This window comes from Pelodiscus sinensis, chromosome 1 (assembly GCF_049634645.1).
Source record: "Pelodiscus sinensis isolate JC-2024 chromosome 1, ASM4963464v1, whole genome shotgun sequence".
Taxonomy (NCBI): Eukaryota; Metazoa; Chordata; order Testudines; family Trionychidae; genus Pelodiscus; species Pelodiscus sinensis.
In genome coordinates this window covers 86,065,150-86,085,076 of record NC_134711.1, presented here as the reverse complement: position 1 = coordinate 86,085,076, position 19,927 = coordinate 86,065,150, and the positions used below count along the sequence as shown (strand labels likewise).

Here is a 19,927-nt window from a genome sequence, read left to right as displayed (position 1 = left end):
CTATCAAGAGGCACCAGTTGAATAGAGGCACCTGGGAGGAGGAGAGGAAGAAGTGGGGCAGGGGTGGGGTATTGCGGAGAGGAGTGGAGCGGGGGCAGGGCCACAGGTGGGGTGGAGGAGGATTGAGCAACCCGTGGGGAATCAGAATTGGCGCCCATGATTAAGTCACGGACTGGAGCGGGCAACACACAATGTATCACAGAAGCTCAATCCCTGCTGTCTGGGGCTGAAGTCACAGAGATCTCATCAAATTATGGAATCCGTGACCTTCATGACCAACCTGTAGCCTTATGAATAATGTAATTACAATATAATGGTCTCTATCACTTCCACTCTAATAAATAGCGATCTTGTCTGTCTCCCAAGGCTTCCATTTGGGGTTTGCCTTCCTCTGTGTGCTGAGCTTAGGTGATGGATAATGGGAACGAGTGAAAGGTCTTAAAAACCAAGTCTCCTGCAAATTGAGCAAATGGTATAATGGGAATGAGTCACCAATAACTTGATATTAAATCCGCATTAACTTAAAAAAAGTGTAATAATGTTGTGAGAGTTTCTGTTAATATAGCATGGCCACTCACTCCAGAGCTCCCTCTTGCGTTAATGCTGGCATTAACCTGCACAAACCTTGGGCAGCTTAATGGGGAGCAACAAGCTCTGCTCCTGCCTCAGTTTGCTCTCACAGGCTATCCCCAAGTTCAGTGTGGTTTGTATACAGTAAATGGAACTATTGCAGTGGTCTAATTTTATTTAATCATTGGCCACACAGACTTGCAAGTAGGTCTTCATCCCCACTGCCCTCCTCAGGGAAGGTGTGTATTAAGCTCAGTTTATCTGTCCTCACCAGACTCCATCCAGTTCCTCTGTCCAGGCTTTTCACCAGTAAGGCCCTTTCAACTGAGAATCCTCTTCTGGAGGCAGGCTCTTGCCATCAGCTGGGAAAGGACATACAGCTGTAAGTTTCCTCTGAAGTGGCACAGAGTTCCTCAGCTACCTGAACTGCTTGCAACCATCTGCTAAGGGCCTTTCACTGTGGTTGATCTTCCTAGCACTCTCAAATTCTGCTGTCTCTAGGAACACCATTCCTAAGCACTCTTTTTGTAGTAAGCTCTCTAAACCAGCATTGGCAACCTATGGCCTGCGGGCCCACATGTAGCCCACTGGGATTCTATGCATAGCCAGCAAGACATTTTGTTTAGTGTTGCCTCCATGCAGAGCTGCCAGATTCTATTGGCTTCTTGTCCTGCAAGGTTCTGCTGTCAGCTAGGAAGGAGAAACCTCCTCATAGCAAAAGGGTGTCAGGAAGAAGGGCCATGGGAAGGGACTCAGAGGTATGTCTAGACTACAGGGTTTTTTCGAAAAAAGTAGCCTTTTTTCGAAAAAACCTCCCCTGTGTCTAGACTGCTGCCATGTTCTTTCAAAAGTAAATCAAAAGAACGAGGCAGTTTTTTTTGTGCTCTTTCAAAAAAGATGCTATGTAATGCAAACTATGCTTTTTCAAAAGAGCATCCAGACTGCCTGGGTGCTCTCTTTCGAAAAAGCAGTTTGCTTTTCCAAAAGTATTGATTGTAGTCTAGACGCTCTTTTCCGAAAGAGGATTTTTCGAAAGTATATTTTGAAAAAGCCTCTTTCGAAAGAGGCTTGCAGTCTAGACATAGCCAGACAGTTTTTGTATTAGGAAAAATATCCAGACTATTAAATTCTCACTCAGACTGAACCAAACTGTCATTACATGGTATTATAGTACCAGGCAATGTACCATACTGTTCAGGAAATAATATAAACCATGCATTGTTACTGAAACAAAAAAATAGAGATGTGATATTTATTTACATAGTAAAAACATTTGTTATATTGGATGCACTAAATAAATGTGGGGTACATTACCATCTCTCTTCTTTATTATACAAATCATTTATGAATTGTGCATTATTATTATAATATATTGGCTGTAACCATTCCAATAACCCCCTCCCACCCTCATTGGGAGTGAGAAGTCCATGGGATTGGTAACGGACAACAGAATCCTTTCACCTCTAAGTTGCTCTTGCCAAGCGAGCTTATGTTAGTAGCAATGGAAAGCTTCTTCTCTCTGGTGGCTGCTAGCACTCTCAGGGGATTTTGCATTAGCAATCCCCATCCTTATATTGCTGTGGTGCCCATGGAAAGTGGCAGAGTGGAATACCATAAGGAGGTTAAGCGTTTTTGTTTATTTTTTGTGTTGTCTGATCACCTCTGCACCACTAAGAGCCTTTTAGGATAGAGATATGAACTGTGTTACTTTTAGGACCAAGCATGCCAGCTTTCTTGTGCAGAGAAGGGCTTTGGGAGACCTCAGGCCACATCCTCCTAATTGGCCTCTGCATCACAGAGGAATGTGCATTGTTTGAGTTTCTATTTCCATACATGTCAACCACAGAATGGGCAACCTCCCTGTGCTCTGTCTATTAAAGCTGAAAATGCCCACATCTCCTTGTTACACTGCCTCATGACTGAGATACAAGCCATCATATATGCCCACAGACCTGCTGAGTTTTTCCATGACACAAAACAGAACGGCTGCATTTGAAAAAAGACATTGCTGCCTTTTGCACACTTTCATAAAAGAGGAAGTGTTGTCTGTCTATTGGTTTTCCCTCCACTACTTAAGAACCCTTCCCAGCCCCTGCTGTTTCTTCTGAACAGATCATTCATTTATTGTAATAATAAATAACAAAAGTGGAACTTTCCGAATTGGCTGTTTTTTAAGGGATGGGAACACTTATACAAATGTGTGTTTGTCAGAAAAAAGGAGTGTGTTTTGGGGGAGATTTGAATCAACATTGATGAGATTTCCCAAACTGGTTCATTAACAAATATACTCTCTTCCATAGCTAGGCTGGGGGCTCCATTGATGAAAGGAGAGGGGGAAAAGGAAAAAATGAACAAGAAAATAGAGACATGGAAGAGCAGAATGCTTTTAACTAATTGCATTATACTGTGAAAATAGAGGGGGAAATTGATTTATTTCAGTTACACTAACCCAAACCTCCTATACACAACCTCTTAAAAATCCACAGTTTGAAGACAACAGCTCACTTGAGACTTCAGGGCACTCCAAGTGCTTTCCTTACCTAGTTTGATTGGGATAAGAATAAAGAAGAAAAATTCTGCCTTGGTTTAAAGAAACCCTTCTCAGGCCTACTACCATTTCTGGCCCCACAAGCTCAAGGAGTGTTACACATTTCTGAAGAAGCCATTTTGCAGAAGCAAAAATAATAACTGGCCATGCAAATAATATGCACACACTGCTTAGGCATTGAATGAATGCAATTCTTTTAAGCACAGCTTTTGATCCTCATGGATACCACACTACTTTATTACATTACATGGGTCAGGCACTTGAGCCGATTATGAATGAATAAATAAATATATTTTTTTCTTTAAGGAAAGAAGTATGATTAATATTGCTAGTACAATTTACTCAGATTCACTTGAATACAATTATTCAGTTTCTACAGCTTGGTACTATTGACACAGACTTGACCTACAGAAATCTCCCTATTCACTGATCTGAGACCAAGCAAACTGTATTGTCCTGAAATAAGCAACATTTCTCCCTATTTTGGAAGCTAAAGGAGGATAGTAATTGTGCTTTTAGATCATTTTAATAAAAGAGGTCATGCACCACACACTTTCACATTTACCACTTTGTTCAGATTAATGGATGTTTTCTAGTTATTTTACTGAAAATAATCTTTTTTATCTAAAGCATGATTTTTTCTTTGTAATTTAGAATTTCAAAAATAGCAAGTGATGATGATTTAATATTTTAATATCTCCATTGCTCATCAGGCTAACATATGCACCCCTGTTAGGGTTGCCAGGTGTCCGGTTTTGAACCGGACAGTCCAGTATTTGAGCTTTCTGTTCTGGAAACTAATTGAGAAAATATAAATGTCCAGTATTTTGTAAATAAGATGTAATGTCAATTATGATGTAATGTCAGGTGTGTCTGGTAGTTTTGTTGAAACTATCTGGCAACCCTAACCCCTCTCCTATTTTACAAGAACTAGAATCCAGACTTTGAACTTAGAGTAGCCAATTTGTGGGAGATAATATCACAAAGCACACATAATTTCCATATGGGAAGTAAACAGCCCCTCACAGAACTTTAATCTGGGTGGTATGGGAAGCTCCATTTAGTTAACTCAGTACTATTTCCTAGTAGTCTAGGGTTATAGACCTTGGTGAGCAAAGCTGAAATCTAGTTTGTGGGAATTTGTGCTACCTCTGTCCCTTTTAAATCAGTTTATAATGAGCACATTGATACAAACCACTTACTTTCTTATAGGAGGTGGAGAAGACCCTCTAAAGATTAGTACTGCGTTCTTTTTCTGACCTTACTGCTAAAAGGCTATTATTAATTTACAAAGAAAAACAAAACTTTCTCTCTCCCGAGGTCCATCAAGCACTAGGACGCAAGATTTATTGGGTCTTCTTTAACGCAGTATTGTTATTTGCAACAGAAAACACTGACAGATGAAAATGTCCTATTTCAACTTCTCTTGATTGAAAAATGGGGTGATTCGGTGTAAGATATTGTGCAAAAAATACATTTTATTTCCTCCGAAGAAACACAAACTGAGCGGGGAGAAGAGCTCTTTCTGCCTTGCAGCTGGGCGGGCTCTTTAACTCACCAATCAGAGAGCAGCTTGTCTCTATAAATACAAGGCGTCTGAGCCGTGCTGTACTCTTGTGGAGCGTTTGTAAACTGTCTGCGATCATGTCGGAAACTGCGCCCGCTGTTGCAGTGACAGCAGCTGCTGCTGCAGCTCCTGTTCCAGCTTCAAAGGCTCCTGCTAAAAAGTCGAGGAAAGCGGCAGGAGGAACCAAAGCCCGGAAGGCAGCGGGTCCTAGCGTGTCCGAGCTGATCACGAAAGCTGTGTCTGCTTCCAAGGAGCGCAAAGGGGTCTCGTTGGCCGCTCTTAAGAAGTCTTTGGCTGCCGGAGGATACGATGTAGAGAAGAATAACAGCCGCATCAAGCTGGGGCTCAAGAGCTTGGTGAATAAGGGCACCTTAGTTCATACTAAGGGAATCGGCGCTTCCGGCTCTTTTAAACTCAGTAAGAAGCCGGGAGAGACTAAGGAAAAGGTACCCAAGAGGAAGCCCGCGGCGAAGCCTAAGAAACCAGCTGCCAAGAAACCCGCCAGCGCCGCCAAGAAACCCAAGAAGGCTGCTGTGGCGAAAAAGAGCCCGAAGAAAGCCAAGAAACCAGCTTCTGCCGTCAAGAAAGCTGCCAAGAGCCCGAAGAAGGTGAAAGCCGCCAAGCCAAAGAAGGCAGCTAAGAGCCCTGCTAAAGCCAAAGCGGTGAAGCCCAAAGCAGCCAAGCCCAAACCAACGAAACCCAAGACCGTGAAGGCCAAGAAAGCCGCGCCTAAAAAGAAGTGAATTGGTTTGAAGACATTTGACATAAAAAAAAAACCCAACGGCTCTTTTAAGAGCCACCCATCCTTTCCCAAAAGGAGCTTGTAACACTCGATTTACTTACTAATGTGATATGAGTCACTAAAAGGGTAAATAAATGCTTGTGTATAATTATAAAGAAACATAGACGGGAAGGGGAGGAGGTAAAATTTTTGCCTTTTTTAAGAATAAAGAAAACTACTTGTAACAGTTGCAGTTACAGGGAAACTTAGACTTACATGGGGCGGCCCTATATAAATCGTGCTATTGCTGTAAGGGAAAACAGGAGTTTGTGTGGGAGGACATTTATGACCTTAATTCCTGTAACAGCTTGTCTCGGAGGAGAAAGGCTAAAGTACAGTGCGTTAAACTGCGATCGATTGAGAGTACAGTTGAACGAGTTGTAGTTTAAAAAACCCACTCTGTGCGAGGATTGGTCAGTAACAACTTTTTTTCTTAAGGGGGAGTTAGTGTTACATAGATTCTCCTTGACTTCTTTGGGGTAATGTTACATCGATTCTCCTTGGCCTCTTTGGGGTAAGATGAGTAATCTTAACAATCAGACCTTAATACAACTCTCGTAAATATTATAAGGCAACCCCTAAATGGTGGCGGTAATGGTTTTGAATGAATAATATCGGGGTACATTTGAATTAACATATTTTCACTATATTCGGGAGTCAAGTAGTGAGACTTTTTAAGCTTCATTTCCTTTATTTCCGTGGCCGGGTATGGTGACTTGTGCTCTAATACATAGCTATTTAGTAAAAGAGCAGTGACAAAAGTGGCATTCTTCAGCCCGCGCTCATACTAGTGTTCTCGAAAGTGAAACGAGTTATGATTGGCTGTTTGGACAGTAACAATTTTTCAACCTATGGTGATGCAGATCTAACTCTGACCAATAGAGCTGTACAAATTTCCCGATGAGACGGCGCTTACTTCTCACATCCAATAACAAAAGGAAAATGAAACGCCTAATTTGCATAAGGCGTCCATAAGTAGAGGGGTCGTCGCTTTTTAAAAACGTGCTCTTGTTAGGATTTCAGGGATTGAGGCAGAGTATATAGATACAGCGGATACTTTTATCAAAATGTCTGAACCAGCAAAATCTGTTCCCGCTCCTAAGAGAGGCTCTAAAAAAAGCTTGTTATTAAAACTCAGAAGAGCGATAAGAAACGAAGGAAGAGCAGGAAGGAAAGCTACTCTATCTACATGTACAATGTGCTAAAACAAGCTCACCCAGACACCGGTATTTCTTCCAAGGCCATGGTCATCATGAACTCCTTTGTAAATGACATTTTCGAGTACATTGCGAGGGGGAAGCCTCTCGCCTGGCTCATTACAACACGCGCTCAACCATCGCTTTCCGTGAGATCCAAACCGGTGCGTGTACTTCTGCCAGGGGAGACAGGGTGTCTGAGGTCACTAAGTACACTAGTTCTAAATAACCGTTCAGTTTTTTTCAGCAATAACTTAAAAGGCTTACGAGCCACCCACCTTTTCAGTTAAGAGCGATGATCCTGTGAACGAATAATAGGCATAAGACCTTAGAACACATTTCAATTACGAGTGTGCTACAACTCCTTTAAATGTACATTTAGTGGCTCTTAAAAGAGCCTTTGGGTCATTTGGAAGTTGCAGGACAGTGAGCTGCCTTTAAGCCCTCTCACCACGGATACGGCGAGCTAACTGGATGTCCTTAGGCATGATGGTGACTCGCTTAGCGTGAATGGCGCAAAGGTTGGTGTCCTCAAAGAGCCCCACCAAGTAGGCTTCACTCGCCTCCTGCAGGGCCATAACAGCCGAGCTCTGGAAGCGCAAGTCGGTCTTGAAGTCCTGGGCGATTTCTCGCACCAGGCGCTGGAAGGGCAGCTTGCGGATCAGCAGCTCGGTAGATTTCTGGTAGCGGCGGATTTCTCGCAGGGCGACGGTACCGGGGCGATACCGATGTGGCTTTTTCACTCCCCCAGTGGCAGGCGCGCTCTTTCGAGCAGCTTTAGTGGCCAGCTGCTTACGGGGGGCTTTGCCACCGGTGGATTTACGGGCGGTCTGCTTGGTTCTTGCCATTTTAACAGAATGAGATGCTATTAGCTCTGAAACAAAGCAGGAAAAAAAGCAATTGGAGTACTAGCTGTATTTATAGGCAAACTCTCCTGCTTGATTGGCTGATGGAACTAGTCATATTTCATTGGGTAATTTGAAAAGCCCGCCTTTGTAATATTGAAATACGATATTCCCGCCTCACAGACGTCCTCCCAGAATTTAAGGGTTTTCTGAAAGTGACTACATCATCGGTTAATTTCATCAAAATTTACAATTCTTCAGACTACCCGTCACCGAAACCCCCCCCCGTCTTCTCTCTGAAACATCATGAAGTTACAGATTCCACCTTTTCCTTTTCTACACGCTTCAGTTGCTTGTTTGAGGAGGTTCTATGTCTTGCTACTTCGCTTTCAAAATGGCGTTTCTGAATGTCATTCCTGCTCCCTATTTCTCTTACAACCGGACACCCAGGAAGAGCACTCATGCCCAGATACAGGGAAGAATAATAGCTAAACCACAGAACGTATAGAAAAATCTGCCTGCGATATAGCATTTTATGTTTCAGTTTGTGGTTCTACGCCCATTCCCCCTTTACACTGAGAGCACTGTACCCTTTATTTGCCTTTTTTTCTTGCCTGAAACCTTCATTAAATGTATGCCAGATAGAATATGAAATTCTTAAACAAGTAATCAATCACTTGCATTTCAATACTTACATAGTAAGAGTAAAGTTTCATTTTTACAGCTAACTTGTTTTTGTGGATTAAGAAGTAACAATAAAGGGTGGAAAAATAGGAAACAAATAATTAGACCCTACCTCCCCCTCCACACCACCTTTCCCCTTTTGTCTCTGAGGGAACATACACTATGTTAGGAGTATTGAAACCCCCACCTCCACTCCAGACTTGCAGGGGTAGAGACAGTTTAATAGTTATGAATAGTCTTTGGGAGGAAATAGTGGGGAGGGTTATTAACTCATCTGTTAAAAGGTATTTTAAAATTAATCAGTGCATCAGCTCATGGTCCTACTAGGCAGAAAAAGTATTTTGGTCTCTAACTCATCCGCAACTTCATTTCCCTCATTAAGTGTCCTTAGTATTCTTTGGAGGTGGAAATTGCTGTGTGAGGAACAGTCTTTACTAAGGAAAAAAATTTAGCCTGGAAGTGAAAGTGCTGGGCTAGTCTTTCCTAGAGATATAGCTTGCTATGCCTGCCCAAACAGAATTGGTCTGAAAGCACCAAGCCTACCTCAGTTCTCTAGAGATTGTTCAGAGCCAACTATCTCTTATTAAAATAACTTCAAAACTTTAATTTAATTCTATTATCTGAATATGGTATAGATCAGTGTTTCTCAACCTATTTTTAGAAAGTACCCCTTTAAAAATTATAAGTACCCCCCAGCACCTACAATTTTCAGAAACATAAATATTTTTTCTACCATTGCAACACATTTATTTGAACAACTTAAATCGTAGCTGGGCAGGCGATGAAAATTTTGGGTGCACAAAGTACAAAAATAATAAAACGCTGTAAAACTTAAAACAAAAATTCAGTTTTCTCCAAATTTCAGTAGTGTGGACGTACCCCTAGAGACTTCCTTTTAAGGGTACTCGTACCACTAGTTGAGAAAAACTGGTATAGATTAAAAATTAAGTATTACATGTAACAGGAAGGAAATTAATTAGACTTTATGCCTGTGTCTAGACTGGCAAGTTTTTCCGCAAAATTATCTGTTTTTGCGGAAAAACTTGCCAGTTGTCTACACTGGCCACTTGAATTTCCACAAAAGCACTGACAATCTCATGTAAGATTGTCAGTGTTCTTGCGGAAATACTATGCTGCTCCCGTTTGGGCAAAAGTCTTTTTCCAAAAAACTTTTGCGCAAAAGGGCCAGTGTAGACAGCAGAGATTTGTTTTCCACAAAAAAGCCCCGATTGCGAAAATGGCGATTGGGGCTATTTTGCGCAAAATCGCGTCTAGATTGGCATGGACGCTTTTCCGCAAAAAGTGCTTTTGTGGAAAAGCATCCGTGCCAATCTAGACGCTTTTTTCCAAAAATGCTTTTAACGAAAAACTTCTCCGTTAAAAGCATTGCGGAAAATCATGCCAGTCTAGACGTAGCCTATGTGTTTTCTGATTTCTCACACTTCTCAGCTAAAGTTTAATTTTCTGTTTCATATATATAACTAGAGAAGAGATGCTTTCATATAAAGCTTCTCAGATCAAGGACTGCACATAGATTGCTGGTAATGAATACAATATTGGGTGTTATAAAATAATAAACAACTTGAGGTAAAAGTATTTTCCCCCAATTTTGAATAAAGCTATTAAAAGTGATATTTCTTATTGTGAAAGTTTGGGGAGGCTCTGAGAAGGCTTTAGCATTATTGATGTTTTGAACTGATTGGGAGAAGGAAAAAATAAAGCTGCTTAATAAAAATACTTGCATCATGAATCATGTTCTTCAAGTCCAGAAAGAGATTTTATATTCTTAGGTCGATCTAAGCTTTGAAATACCGTAGACATTGTGAACTATCTTCTGATGGCCCTTCAACTGTTTCCCAAACCCTTACTACTGCCACTTTACACTGCAATTTGTGCAATGATTCATCATCACTTGTGATCTGTGGGAGAGGACCTGATTGAAAACTGTCAAGACAAAACAAGGGTGAGGTCTAGTCTGTGTTATCCTCTCCCACTAGCCTCTGACTTCCTGAGGCTTGAATTAGAAGAAAAGTGGCGGGTTATTAGCCTGGTCCTTCTGCTTGTCATTGTCTGAACATTGCTCTGTTTAGACTCTGATATATATAATATAGATCGATAGATTCGATTAGATAGATATTTGGCAGACCATGATTTTGTGGTAATTCCTGGTGTTTCTGTGAATTGTTTAAAATAAGAGCAGTAGTCAAATGGCATTTTTCATTTGCCATTACTGCATTTTGTCCTCTTGAGAATCTTCTGGTAAAACTCCTTCACATTTGTGCCTCTCTCGGTTTCAAAGTGCTCCTTAGATTTTTATGGATTCGCAATCTGCGGTAAAATCTGACCAATCAAGTTTTGTGACACATCACCTTTCTCTTGCTCCCCAACATTTGCTGCCATCCCCCCGGAGTACTCCAAGTGAGAACTAATGTGATGATAAGTGCACATTTACTGTAGATCATCCCAAGATAGAGCAGGGCCCTCCTGTATCATCAGATACTGTTGTCTTGTCTTTCGTTCATTACGGTTGTTCATAAAGGGGTATGTTCCTTTTCCATTATTACTCTTCCTTGCAATACATGCTGTAAATAGCCTGGCTATTGAGGTAAATAGTTATACAAATAAGCCTGCAGAAATCACAATTCATTCATATAACTGATAAGTAGAACTAATTATTTCACATAGGAAAGTCTTAAATTGCTTAAAAGTAAACGAGAAAGAGTACTTATAATTTGTTCTGTATACACGTGTGACAGCAAAAAATCAATATATCTTAATGCTAATTATGTTCTACTATTACAATTTAACGTTGTGTCTGCAGACCTATAGAAAGCATGGACTAAAACAGTAACTAAGACTAAGGGTTCTAAGAAACAGAAAAAAAAGTAATCTTTTATCATTTATTGTCCTCTGCTGCCATCTAATGGGCACTTCCTTTCAAGCTACAGAAGTTTAGAATACTATAGCATTGCAGTATTTACTATTTAACAGTATTTAACAAAAAAAGCCATAAAATCCATAGCAATATATTAATAACTATCATTTGTTCATATCTGTAACTCTCACATTAAGATTATTTGTAATTTGAATACCAGATTATTTTTCTCTGACAACAAGCAAAAAAGAGAACTTTCTTGCAGAAACTCAGGTTTTCCTATAAAGGTACTGGAAAGACAGCAAGTGGCAAGCTCCACTGTAAAAATGTCTAAAATGCAACATACATATCTATTACATAACAAATGAAAACAGCATGTTATACCTTGCCAAAATACAGCCTTGACATAACATTTGAACTGAACAAGAAGAAAAAAAAACTCTTGGAAATATTTTTATTTACTACACACTCTTCAGATCTTCCTCTGAACACAGAATTATTAATTTCTCTTGGTCTTTCTTGCATCACCAAAATATTATAATGCTCCCCAAATAGTACTTAATCTTCAAGAATCTTACTGTGTGTTGAAGTAACATGATTAATCCCATTTGACTGATGAGGAGTCAAATAACACAGATAAAAGAAAAAATAATCCATTAATTTTAGAGTGCCTGATTCCAGATGGCTAAGCCCTGATTCCTCAGAATACTTGTTATTATATATTCAAGCACAACTCCCATTGACTTCAGATGCAGTTATGAGCTCTCAGCACTTCTGGAAATCAGACCAAGTGGCTCAAGTGAGGCTAGAAAAAATAAGGAAGACACAATTCATGACCATCTCACCTAGCATCATATAGAAAATCTATGAGGCTATGTCTATCCTGGTGGCTTCTTGCGCAAGGGTTCTTGTGCAAGAACTCTTGTGCAAGAAAACATCCACATTGCCATGTACGAGCTGTGCTTTTGTGCAAGAGCATCCATGGCAGTGTGGATGCTCTTTTGCGCAAGAAAGCTCTGATGGCCATTTTAGCCATAGGGATTTCTTGTGCAAGAAATCCCTGCTGAGCATCCACACTGCCATCTTGTGCAAGAGCTCCTGCTCAAGAGAGCTTACACCTGTTAAAAAAGAGCATACCTCTTGCACAAGAAGCCCTCTCTTACCACGCCCTACTGTAAATCTTCTTGCGCAAGAATGGGTGGGCAGTGTGGATGCTTTCCAGAAGAACGGCTTTTCTTGTGCAATAACCCGCCAGTGTAGACATAGACTGAGAGAGGTAAAGATAAAATCTAGTTCTCCAGGGTAGTATTCAACCCTCTTAACCATGAGGCCTTCACTCCTCCTCTTGGAAGGGGGAGTAAGGAAGGAGGGACATGGCAAGCGGGGAACATCAACAGGGGAGAAGGTGGGATCCTCTGGTCAGGAGCTTGTCCTGGCTCTGTGGCCCGGTTGGTACTCGGTTGATTGGTAGCTTGACCTGGTGCTCAGAGAACAAAGCGCTCGACCCACTGTTGTGACTTATGGCTCTTGGGGTGGGGATGCTGGCATCTCAGCCCATACATGGGGGCAGAAGGGTCAGTCCAGTTCTGGGGCTGACATGGTGCTTGGGAAGGCTGGTTTCTCAGCACTGCACTGAGCCTTGGGGACTGGCTGCTTAGCACAGCACTTTGGCTCAGCACTGGGGCTCAGGACTTCAGGGTGGGGAGGTTGGGTCAGCCTGCACTCAGAGAAAGGGGCAGTGGGTTGATGATTTGTTCTGGTGCTGGAGCCAGCCCAGTACTCAGGGAGCCAGTTGCTTGATCTGGCTTGGTGCCTTCACCCATCACTGGCTCTTGGAGGCCAGTAATTCAGCCAGGCTTGGCTAAAGGGGTTTCAGGAGAGGCCAGTAGCTCAGCCTGTGCTCAGGGATAGGGGCTCGGGCAGTGCCGTGGTGCAGCGTGGCATGGTTGTGGGGTGGCCTGGTGCTCAGTTAGCTAGTGGATCAGTTCGGTGCTCAGGGAGCCAGTGTTCAGATAAGCACACGGGGAGCCAGTGGTTCAGCCCAGCACTGGAACTAGTCTGGCTAAGCTGGGGAGAGGAGCTTCAGAGGCAGTGGGCTAGTGGCTCGGTCCAGGGTGACTGGCGTGGAGAGGCCAGGGGCTGCTCTGGTTGCAATAAGGGCCTGCAGGGCTCCTCTATTAAGGGGGGATTTTTCAGTGTTCTGGTGTGTGTGAAGGTAGGGGGCAAGGGCCTCAAGCAGAAGGGGCAGGACCAGCAGGTTAACTTCCACAAACAGGGTTCACCTGCCACCCGTTTTGTTACTGAGATTTTAGCTGCACTTCTTTCCATACTGCCTCATCTGGGCACACTTCATCTGTGGTTCTGCAGTTATGAGAGCTCCTCCTGAATCTCCTTCTGGCACTGGCCCAAATGGCCATGCATATAGAATACAGAATATACTGGCATAGGTAATACAGCATACATTGTGTATACATTCTGTATGCATCATATTAGGAGAAAGCTGCATGGAGGGGAGGGTACTCTGCACCTAGGAGGGACCTATGTCACAGAATATACACAGAAAAATCACGAGACCATTAAAAATACTTTTGTCACCCAATGGGAACACGAAGCAGCCCCCAGAAAAAATGTCTTTCACACAGCAGGGCAAACAATCTTGTTTAGAAAGCAAATAGTTGCTTTGAAAGTGTTTTTACATGTTTAATGGGTTTTTTGCACTAACAAAACTACTAAGATACAATAGGAGTGTTGGACCCAACCATCTTTTATAAATTCTGTAATATGCTTGTTTTGACAAGGCATAGGAAAACAGAAGTGCATGAGAAGTATAACGACAATCACTACATTTCAAGATTCATTCTCTGGTATTTTGGTGAGAGGAGGGTTATTTAGAAAGCCTACTTCAGTGTCCCTGGGTTGCTCCTTAAAATTCTGCAGCTTGCTCTTTTTGGAGAAAATTCAACATTATAAATTTTTAGCCATTAAGAGGAAAAAAGTTAAAATGAGCAATAAAACTCTTTTTTGATCTTTGTGTGTGGCTCTAAAAAGAGCCTTTATGAAAGAGGAAAGAACCTAGTTTATTTTCGCCGGATTTTATTTGCTCTTAGCCTTGTGACTCTCGGTTTTCTTAGGCAGTAGCACTGCCTGGATGTTGGGGAGGACACCACCTTGAGCAATGGTGACTTTCCCCAGCAGTTTGTTGAGCTCCTCGTCGTTACGGATGGCGAGTTGCAGGTGACGGGGGATGATCCTGGTTTTCTTGTTATCTCGAGCAGCGTTTCCAGCTAACTCGAGGATCTCAGCGGTCAGATACTCCAGCACGGCGGCCATATAGACCGGGGCTCCTGCCCCTACGCGCTCAGCATAGTTACCTTTGCGGAGCAAGCGATGCACTCGACCCACCGGGAACTGCAACCCAGCTCGCGAAGAACGAGACTTCGCCTTAGCTCGCACTTTACCTCCCTGTTTTCCTCTGCCAGACATTACTAGCGATGTTTAAACGACACCCACCAGAATAGAAAAAGAAAAAGACTATTATTCAACCCACTCTTATATCCTTTCTGTTTGCAAAAGTCAGCGCTTTTTCATAGGCTGAAAAGGGAGTTGATAACCAAACAGCCAATGGTGACACAGATCCAACTTTGGCCAATGGTGGGATTCTATGGCGACCGCTTATGTGCATTCCACCCAATAGGAACTTACTGAGGAAAGTTTTCAAGTTTGCATAAACACTGCGGTAGCCGCGAGAGGTTCATGTATTTGAACTGAATAACAATAGTAGTTTTAGTGAAAGAAACTTGTACTTAAGTAGACGCTGTCAAAATGCCCGAGCCAACGAAATCTAAGGTCCAAAAAAAAGAGAAGTAATTTACATATACTAAGTGCTAAAACAAGTTGTCTCAGATACTGGCGTCTCTTCTAACGCTATGAACTGAAAAACCATCTTTGAACATATCGCTGGGAACCGTCTCGCCTGGTACATTACAACAAGCGCTTGAAAGAAATTCCCGGGCGATCCAGACTGCAGTGCTCTTGTTACTCCCGGGAGAGATGGCCAAATATGCAATGTCTAAGGGCACCCAGGCTGTCACTAAATACACCACCTCTTTGCAAATGTTTTACTAGGAGATCGCTAAAACTATAACCCACAAGGCTCTTTTAAGAGCTGTCAGGCTTTAAAGAGCCATGCTGTTATCAATGGAGCATAATACGGTAGTCTCCAAAACAGATTTCAAGTAACAAGTTCATCCTACAGTGAAAACATACTTCAAAACATGAGAAACGTCTGATTTTTACTGGAAGTGTTTAAAGGCAAACATGTAAATAATGTATCGTACCAAGTTCTGGGCGCATTACAGCTCCTTTCAATGTGAACGTAGGGGCCCTTAAAAGAGCCGTTGGGTCGTTTGGAAGGTGCAGGACAGTGAGCTGCCTTTAAGCCCTCTCACCACGGATACGGCGAGCTAACTGGATGTCCTTGGGCATGATGGTGACTCGCTTAGCGTGAATGGCGCACAGGTTGGTGTCCTCAAAGAGCCCCACCAAATAGGCTTCACTCGCCTCCTGCAGGGCCATAACAGCCGAGCTCTGGAAGCGCAAGTCGGTCTTGAAGTCCTGGGCGATTTCTCGCACCAGGCGCTGGAAGGGCAGCTTGCGGATCAGCAGCTCGGTAGATTTCTGGTAGCGGCGGATTTCTCGCAGGGCGACGGTACCGGGGCGATACCGATGAGGCTTTTTCACTCCCCCGGTGGCAGGCGCGCTCTTCCGAGCAGCTTTAGTGGCCAGCTGCTTACGGGGGGCTTTGCCACCGGTGGACTTACGGGCGGTCTGCTTAGTCCTGGCCATTTTCACACACGAAAAGCTTGCCTCAAAAATAACTAAAACGAGAATACCTCTAACCACAGTTTTCCACCGGATGTATTTATAGGCAAGCTGTCCTTTCTGATTGGCTGTTGGGGAGGAGCCAGACATCATTGGATATTTTGAAGATTTGAAAAGCCCGCGCTGTTGAAGAGTCCTGAGAGCCTTCTTCCTCCTCCACTGTTCTGCTTGCTCGTATCACTGTTTTTTATTTTGGGAAATAGCTTATTCTCTGAAATCCACTACCCTTAGACCACATCAACGTAGGTTTTTTTTAATGTCCTCCCTGTGAAATATCACATTACAAAATCATTCCTTATTCTCACGAACGGATTTTTTTTTACCTCCTCTTACTATTAGTCTTGTAAAATTTCCAGCCTGCAGGAAGTCTGTCTGCCAGGCACACTGTGATGAACTGGTCATACAGACTGTGATGCTGCATGTAAGACACCAATCCTTGTGAAGCTGAAGATTTTCTTACTGCAGAAAGTGTTCTGAACTGCCTGTCTTTCAGTAAAAGAAATGTAATACTGTACTTTTCATCGAGTATTTGCATATATAAAGTAAGTTATAAAGTGTCACATATTTGGAGCCAAATTAGGCTTTTATATATTTTCCTGAGCTCTTCCATGTATTGTTTAGCATTTTAATTGTTTCGAGCCAACAATGTTTTTTCAGACATGTGATGAAGGAAATTGAGAACACAAGTTTCCTACCTTTCTTATAAGTCAATAGACATTTTTGTAATGAAAAATTTAAGTTTAATAAGTGGGTAGTTTTGGTTGGCTGTTATTACTATGGAATGTGTCCAGTAGCTGAAAATCTCTTCTTTTCTTTTCTTTTCTTTTCTTTTCTTTTCTTTTCTTTTCTTTTCTTTTCTTTTCTTTTCTTTTGCCGGAGGGTGAGGGGTGGGGTTGGGTGGTTGAACAAATATACTTCATTTCTTCCCCTTTCAAATTTAGGGGCACTTTGCATTCTCCAGGACTTCTTTACTCTCCTTCCTTCCTGCCTTAAACTTTAATTAAGCAGAGGAGACACTGAAGGCATTCTTACATGGTAATCACTTGAAAAACTTTAGTAAAAGACAGTAGTTTTTCTGTCAACATTTCCATTGTGATATATCTTTGCTGACAAGGTTCTACCTGGATTAAAATGTTCTTTGAAGCAAAAGACAAATAGGACACAAATCAAGAGATACCAATTTCCCTTTCTTCCTCTGCTTTATATCTTATGGTTCTCCTGGTTGGGGCCCAGAGATATGTATGATATTGAGTAATCACCACCAACCTTATGGCTGTGTCTAGACCTGCAAGTTTTTCCACAAAATCATCTGCTTTTGCGGAAAAACTTGCCCGCTGTCTACACTGGCCACTTGAATTTCGGAAAAGCACTGATGATCTCATGTAAGATCGTCAGTGCTTTTCCGGAAATACTATGCTGCTCCCATTCAGGCAAAAGTCTTTTTCCGAAAGACTTTTGCGCAAAAGGGCCAGTGTAGACAGCACAGTACTGTTTTCCGCAAAAAAGCCCCGATCACGAAAATGGCAATCGGGGCTTTTTTTTGCCGAAAACCGTGTCTAGATTGGCCACGGATGCTTTTCCACAAAAAGTGCGTTTGCTGAAAAGCATCCTGCCAATCTAGACGTGCTTTTCCGAAAACGCTTTTAACGGAAAACTTTTCCGTTAAAAGCATTTTCGGAAAATCATGCCAGTGTAGACGTAGCCTAAGAGTATATGGATTATATTTTAATATTTTTTACAGATTAAAAATTTATCTTCACATCCCTCCCTTGCCATTTATACCCTGCACACATGCTTCATCCACTCTCTGATCAGTTCTATAGCCAATCTCCACTATATTACTGATGGCCTATATCAGGTTCACATTTTCCTTAATGATACATTGTGGAATCCTTATTCTCAATCCGTGTTCCCTTCCTAATGCCTTTATAGAGATACAGTAATTCCTCATTTAACACGTGTCCACTTAACACGTTTTCACAATAGCACGATTTTTTTTTTAGGGAACATTTTGAATTACATGGCCATCCCCAGAACAACACAATTTCCCCAGCTGGCCCGTTGCTGGCGGCTGTGTGGGGCTTCCCCCGCCACCCTGCAAAGTGGCAGAGGGTTCACCGCTCGCCGTGCCGTTCCCCGCTGACTCCCCCTCGCCGGACGCCTTGCCCCCTCTCCTCCCTGCTTGCAGGCCAACGGCTGGGTTTCCCCAGCCGGCTGGTCACCAGCGGTTGCGCAGGGCTTTCCCCGGCTCCCTGCAAAGCGGCAGAGGGTTCGCTGCTTGCTGCACTGTTCCCCAGCGACCCCTCCTCTCACTGGATGCAGTGCAGGTCCCAGCAGACCCGTCACAGGGGAATACTCCCAACCTAACCCCCCTTCCCTCTCCTCCCCGTCCCTTCCCCAGAGCCAAACACCTCCCCTTCCTGCTGTAACCCAGTCCCCTTTCTCCCCCAACCTCGTGTCCCAGTCCCAACAGACACCACCGCTTGAAACACAACCCCCACCTTTTCCATTATTTTCAATGGGAAAATTGACCCTGCATAACACGTTTTCACTTAACATGATCATTTTCTGAAACATATCTATAGTATTAAATGAGGGATTACTGTATAGATAGATAAATCATATGAAACTGTGATGGTACCTACAAAGCATGCTACAATGTAAAGGAAGCAGTAAAACGGACGATATAAAGATAAGTGAAACTTCCCACTTGTATTATATCTTGTGCAAGTCTTTAACTAGCTTTGTGTGGTGTTGAATGAGGAACTAGAGTATTTTCAATAGAATGTAGTGCAGTTAAAAGGTAAAAAGCCTGGTAAAAGAAACCATTTTAACCAGTGTTCAAAGCTCAAACATTACTTCCTTTATTCACAACCAATTTAGATTGATAAGATCAATTCAAATAATTTCTTTCTACTGTGATTCGGAGAAACCCCTATAAAGAAAAAAAAATGTCATTGTATATTTGATTTTGTTGATGATAAACCAAAAGGTTCCCTCTTCCCAGGTTTCTCCAGCCCCAGGATATAAATTTTACTGGTTCTTGATTAACCCACCATTAGTCTCTCCAAGGGAATATCTAATCGCTGCAAAATGAAGTAATTTGGTTGTAGCTACTGTGCAAAGGCGAGAGACCGAGAGTACAACGCTCAAGGGGAAATTATGGTGAGCTGTAGAAAAAAAATCAGTTCTGAGCCTGGAGGGAGGGCTTCACGCCATTTGATGTTTTGAAAAGCCCGCGCGGTGCCACGATTGGATAGTGATACGCACACATCTTTTCCTCCCATAACGGTTTCGGCATTACTCAGATTTTTGTTCCTCCAATCAGAGAATGGGACAATCCGAGATGCAGGTTGGGGATATTGAAGTCATTGTTACTATGCCCAACAGAAATTACTTGCGAAGAGATTTTTGTTTCCAGTGGGATTCGTCGGTCATTAGGGATTATTTGTAAAATCTACACACACAGAGAAAACATGCAAAGGAAGGCGAGAGAAGAGAGTAATTTATCATATGGCTAGTACACTCGTTAATATAATTCATTACTTGTTAGTATTCCAATTCACCCGTATCCCAATGGCACCGCTATATGTTGTTTTAAAAATAGGTAACATATATTTATTTACATTAAGGTTTCCGTTACAAGACTTACAAAATAGAATACAATTTTGGTTTGAAACTATGTTATTTCCCTGCTTTCTCCGGCCGGCCAGTGTAAATTGCATTAACAGCTATCCGTATGGGGGAAAAAAGGTAGAAAAAAATGCATCGCCCTTGCCTTCCTTCCATCGTCGGCGAGTTAAATGATTTTCGATAGGCTAAAAAAGATGTGACTGTCTGATCAGCCAATAGTAATTCGGATCTAAATCTGATCAATAGAGAGACAGGCTATGCAATACCGACTTTTCAAGTCCAATAGAAAAGCAGGAAAGAGAGCTTCATTATTGCACAAGGTTAGATAAAAGAGAGACACGACTGAG

The 19,927-nt window shown here is 42.3% G+C and overlaps 4 protein-coding genes across 4 annotated transcripts; 1 reads left to right on the top strand and 3 right to left on the bottom strand.

Moving 5' to 3' along the window:
• Positions 1–755: 755 nt before the first annotated feature.
• LOC102454723 (histone H3) lies at positions 756–7,558 on the bottom strand. Its single transcript, XM_075934928.1, has 2 exons — positions 6,683–7,558; positions 756–932 (listed from the first exon to the last, which is right to left on the bottom strand). Exon 1 carries the CDS (start codon positions 7,508–7,510, stop codon positions 7,100–7,102), a length of 411 nt encoding a protein of 136 aa, XP_075791043.1. The 5' UTR covers positions 7,511–7,558; the 3' UTR covers positions 756–932; positions 6,683–7,099.
• LOC102452489 (histone H1.01-like) lies at positions 4,713–6,683 on the top strand. Its single transcript, XM_006125915.4, has one exon. The coding sequence runs from the start codon at positions 4,763–4,765 to the stop codon at positions 5,426–5,428; it is 666 nt and encodes a 221-aa protein (XP_006125977.2). The 5' UTR covers positions 4,713–4,762; the 3' UTR covers positions 5,429–6,683.
• Positions 7,559–12,580: 5,022 nt separating the features above from the next.
• Positions 12,581–14,701, bottom strand: LOC102452232 (histone H2A.J). Its single transcript, XM_006125914.4, has one exon. It carries the CDS (start codon positions 14,547–14,549, stop codon positions 14,160–14,162), a length of 390 nt encoding a protein of 129 aa, XP_006125976.1. The 5' UTR covers positions 14,550–14,701; the 3' UTR covers positions 12,581–14,159.
• Positions 14,702–15,443: 742 nt separating this feature from the next.
• Positions 15,444–15,958, bottom strand: LOC142830393 (histone H3). Its single transcript, XM_075934921.1, has one exon. It carries the CDS (start codon positions 15,909–15,911, stop codon positions 15,501–15,503), a length of 411 nt encoding a protein of 136 aa, XP_075791036.1. The 5' UTR covers positions 15,912–15,958; the 3' UTR covers positions 15,444–15,500.
• Positions 15,959–19,927: the final 3,969 nt, after the last annotated feature.

Excerpts from the sequence above, each read along its gene's own strand:
- LOC102452489 (XM_006125915.4), top strand. The coding sequence starts at position 4,763 with ATGTCGGAAACTGCGCCCGCTGTTGCAGTGACAGCAGCTGCTGCTGCA.
- LOC102454723 (XM_075934928.1), bottom strand. The coding sequence starts at position 7,510 with ATGGCAAGAACCAAGCAGACCGCCCGTAAATCCACCGGTGGCAAAGCC.
- LOC102452232 (XM_006125914.4), bottom strand. The coding sequence starts at position 14,549 with ATGTCTGGCAGAGGAAAACAGGGAGGTAAAGTGCGAGCTAAGGCGAAG.
- LOC142830393 (XM_075934921.1), bottom strand. The coding sequence starts at position 15,911 with ATGGCCAGGACTAAGCAGACCGCCCGTAAGTCCACCGGTGGCAAAGCC.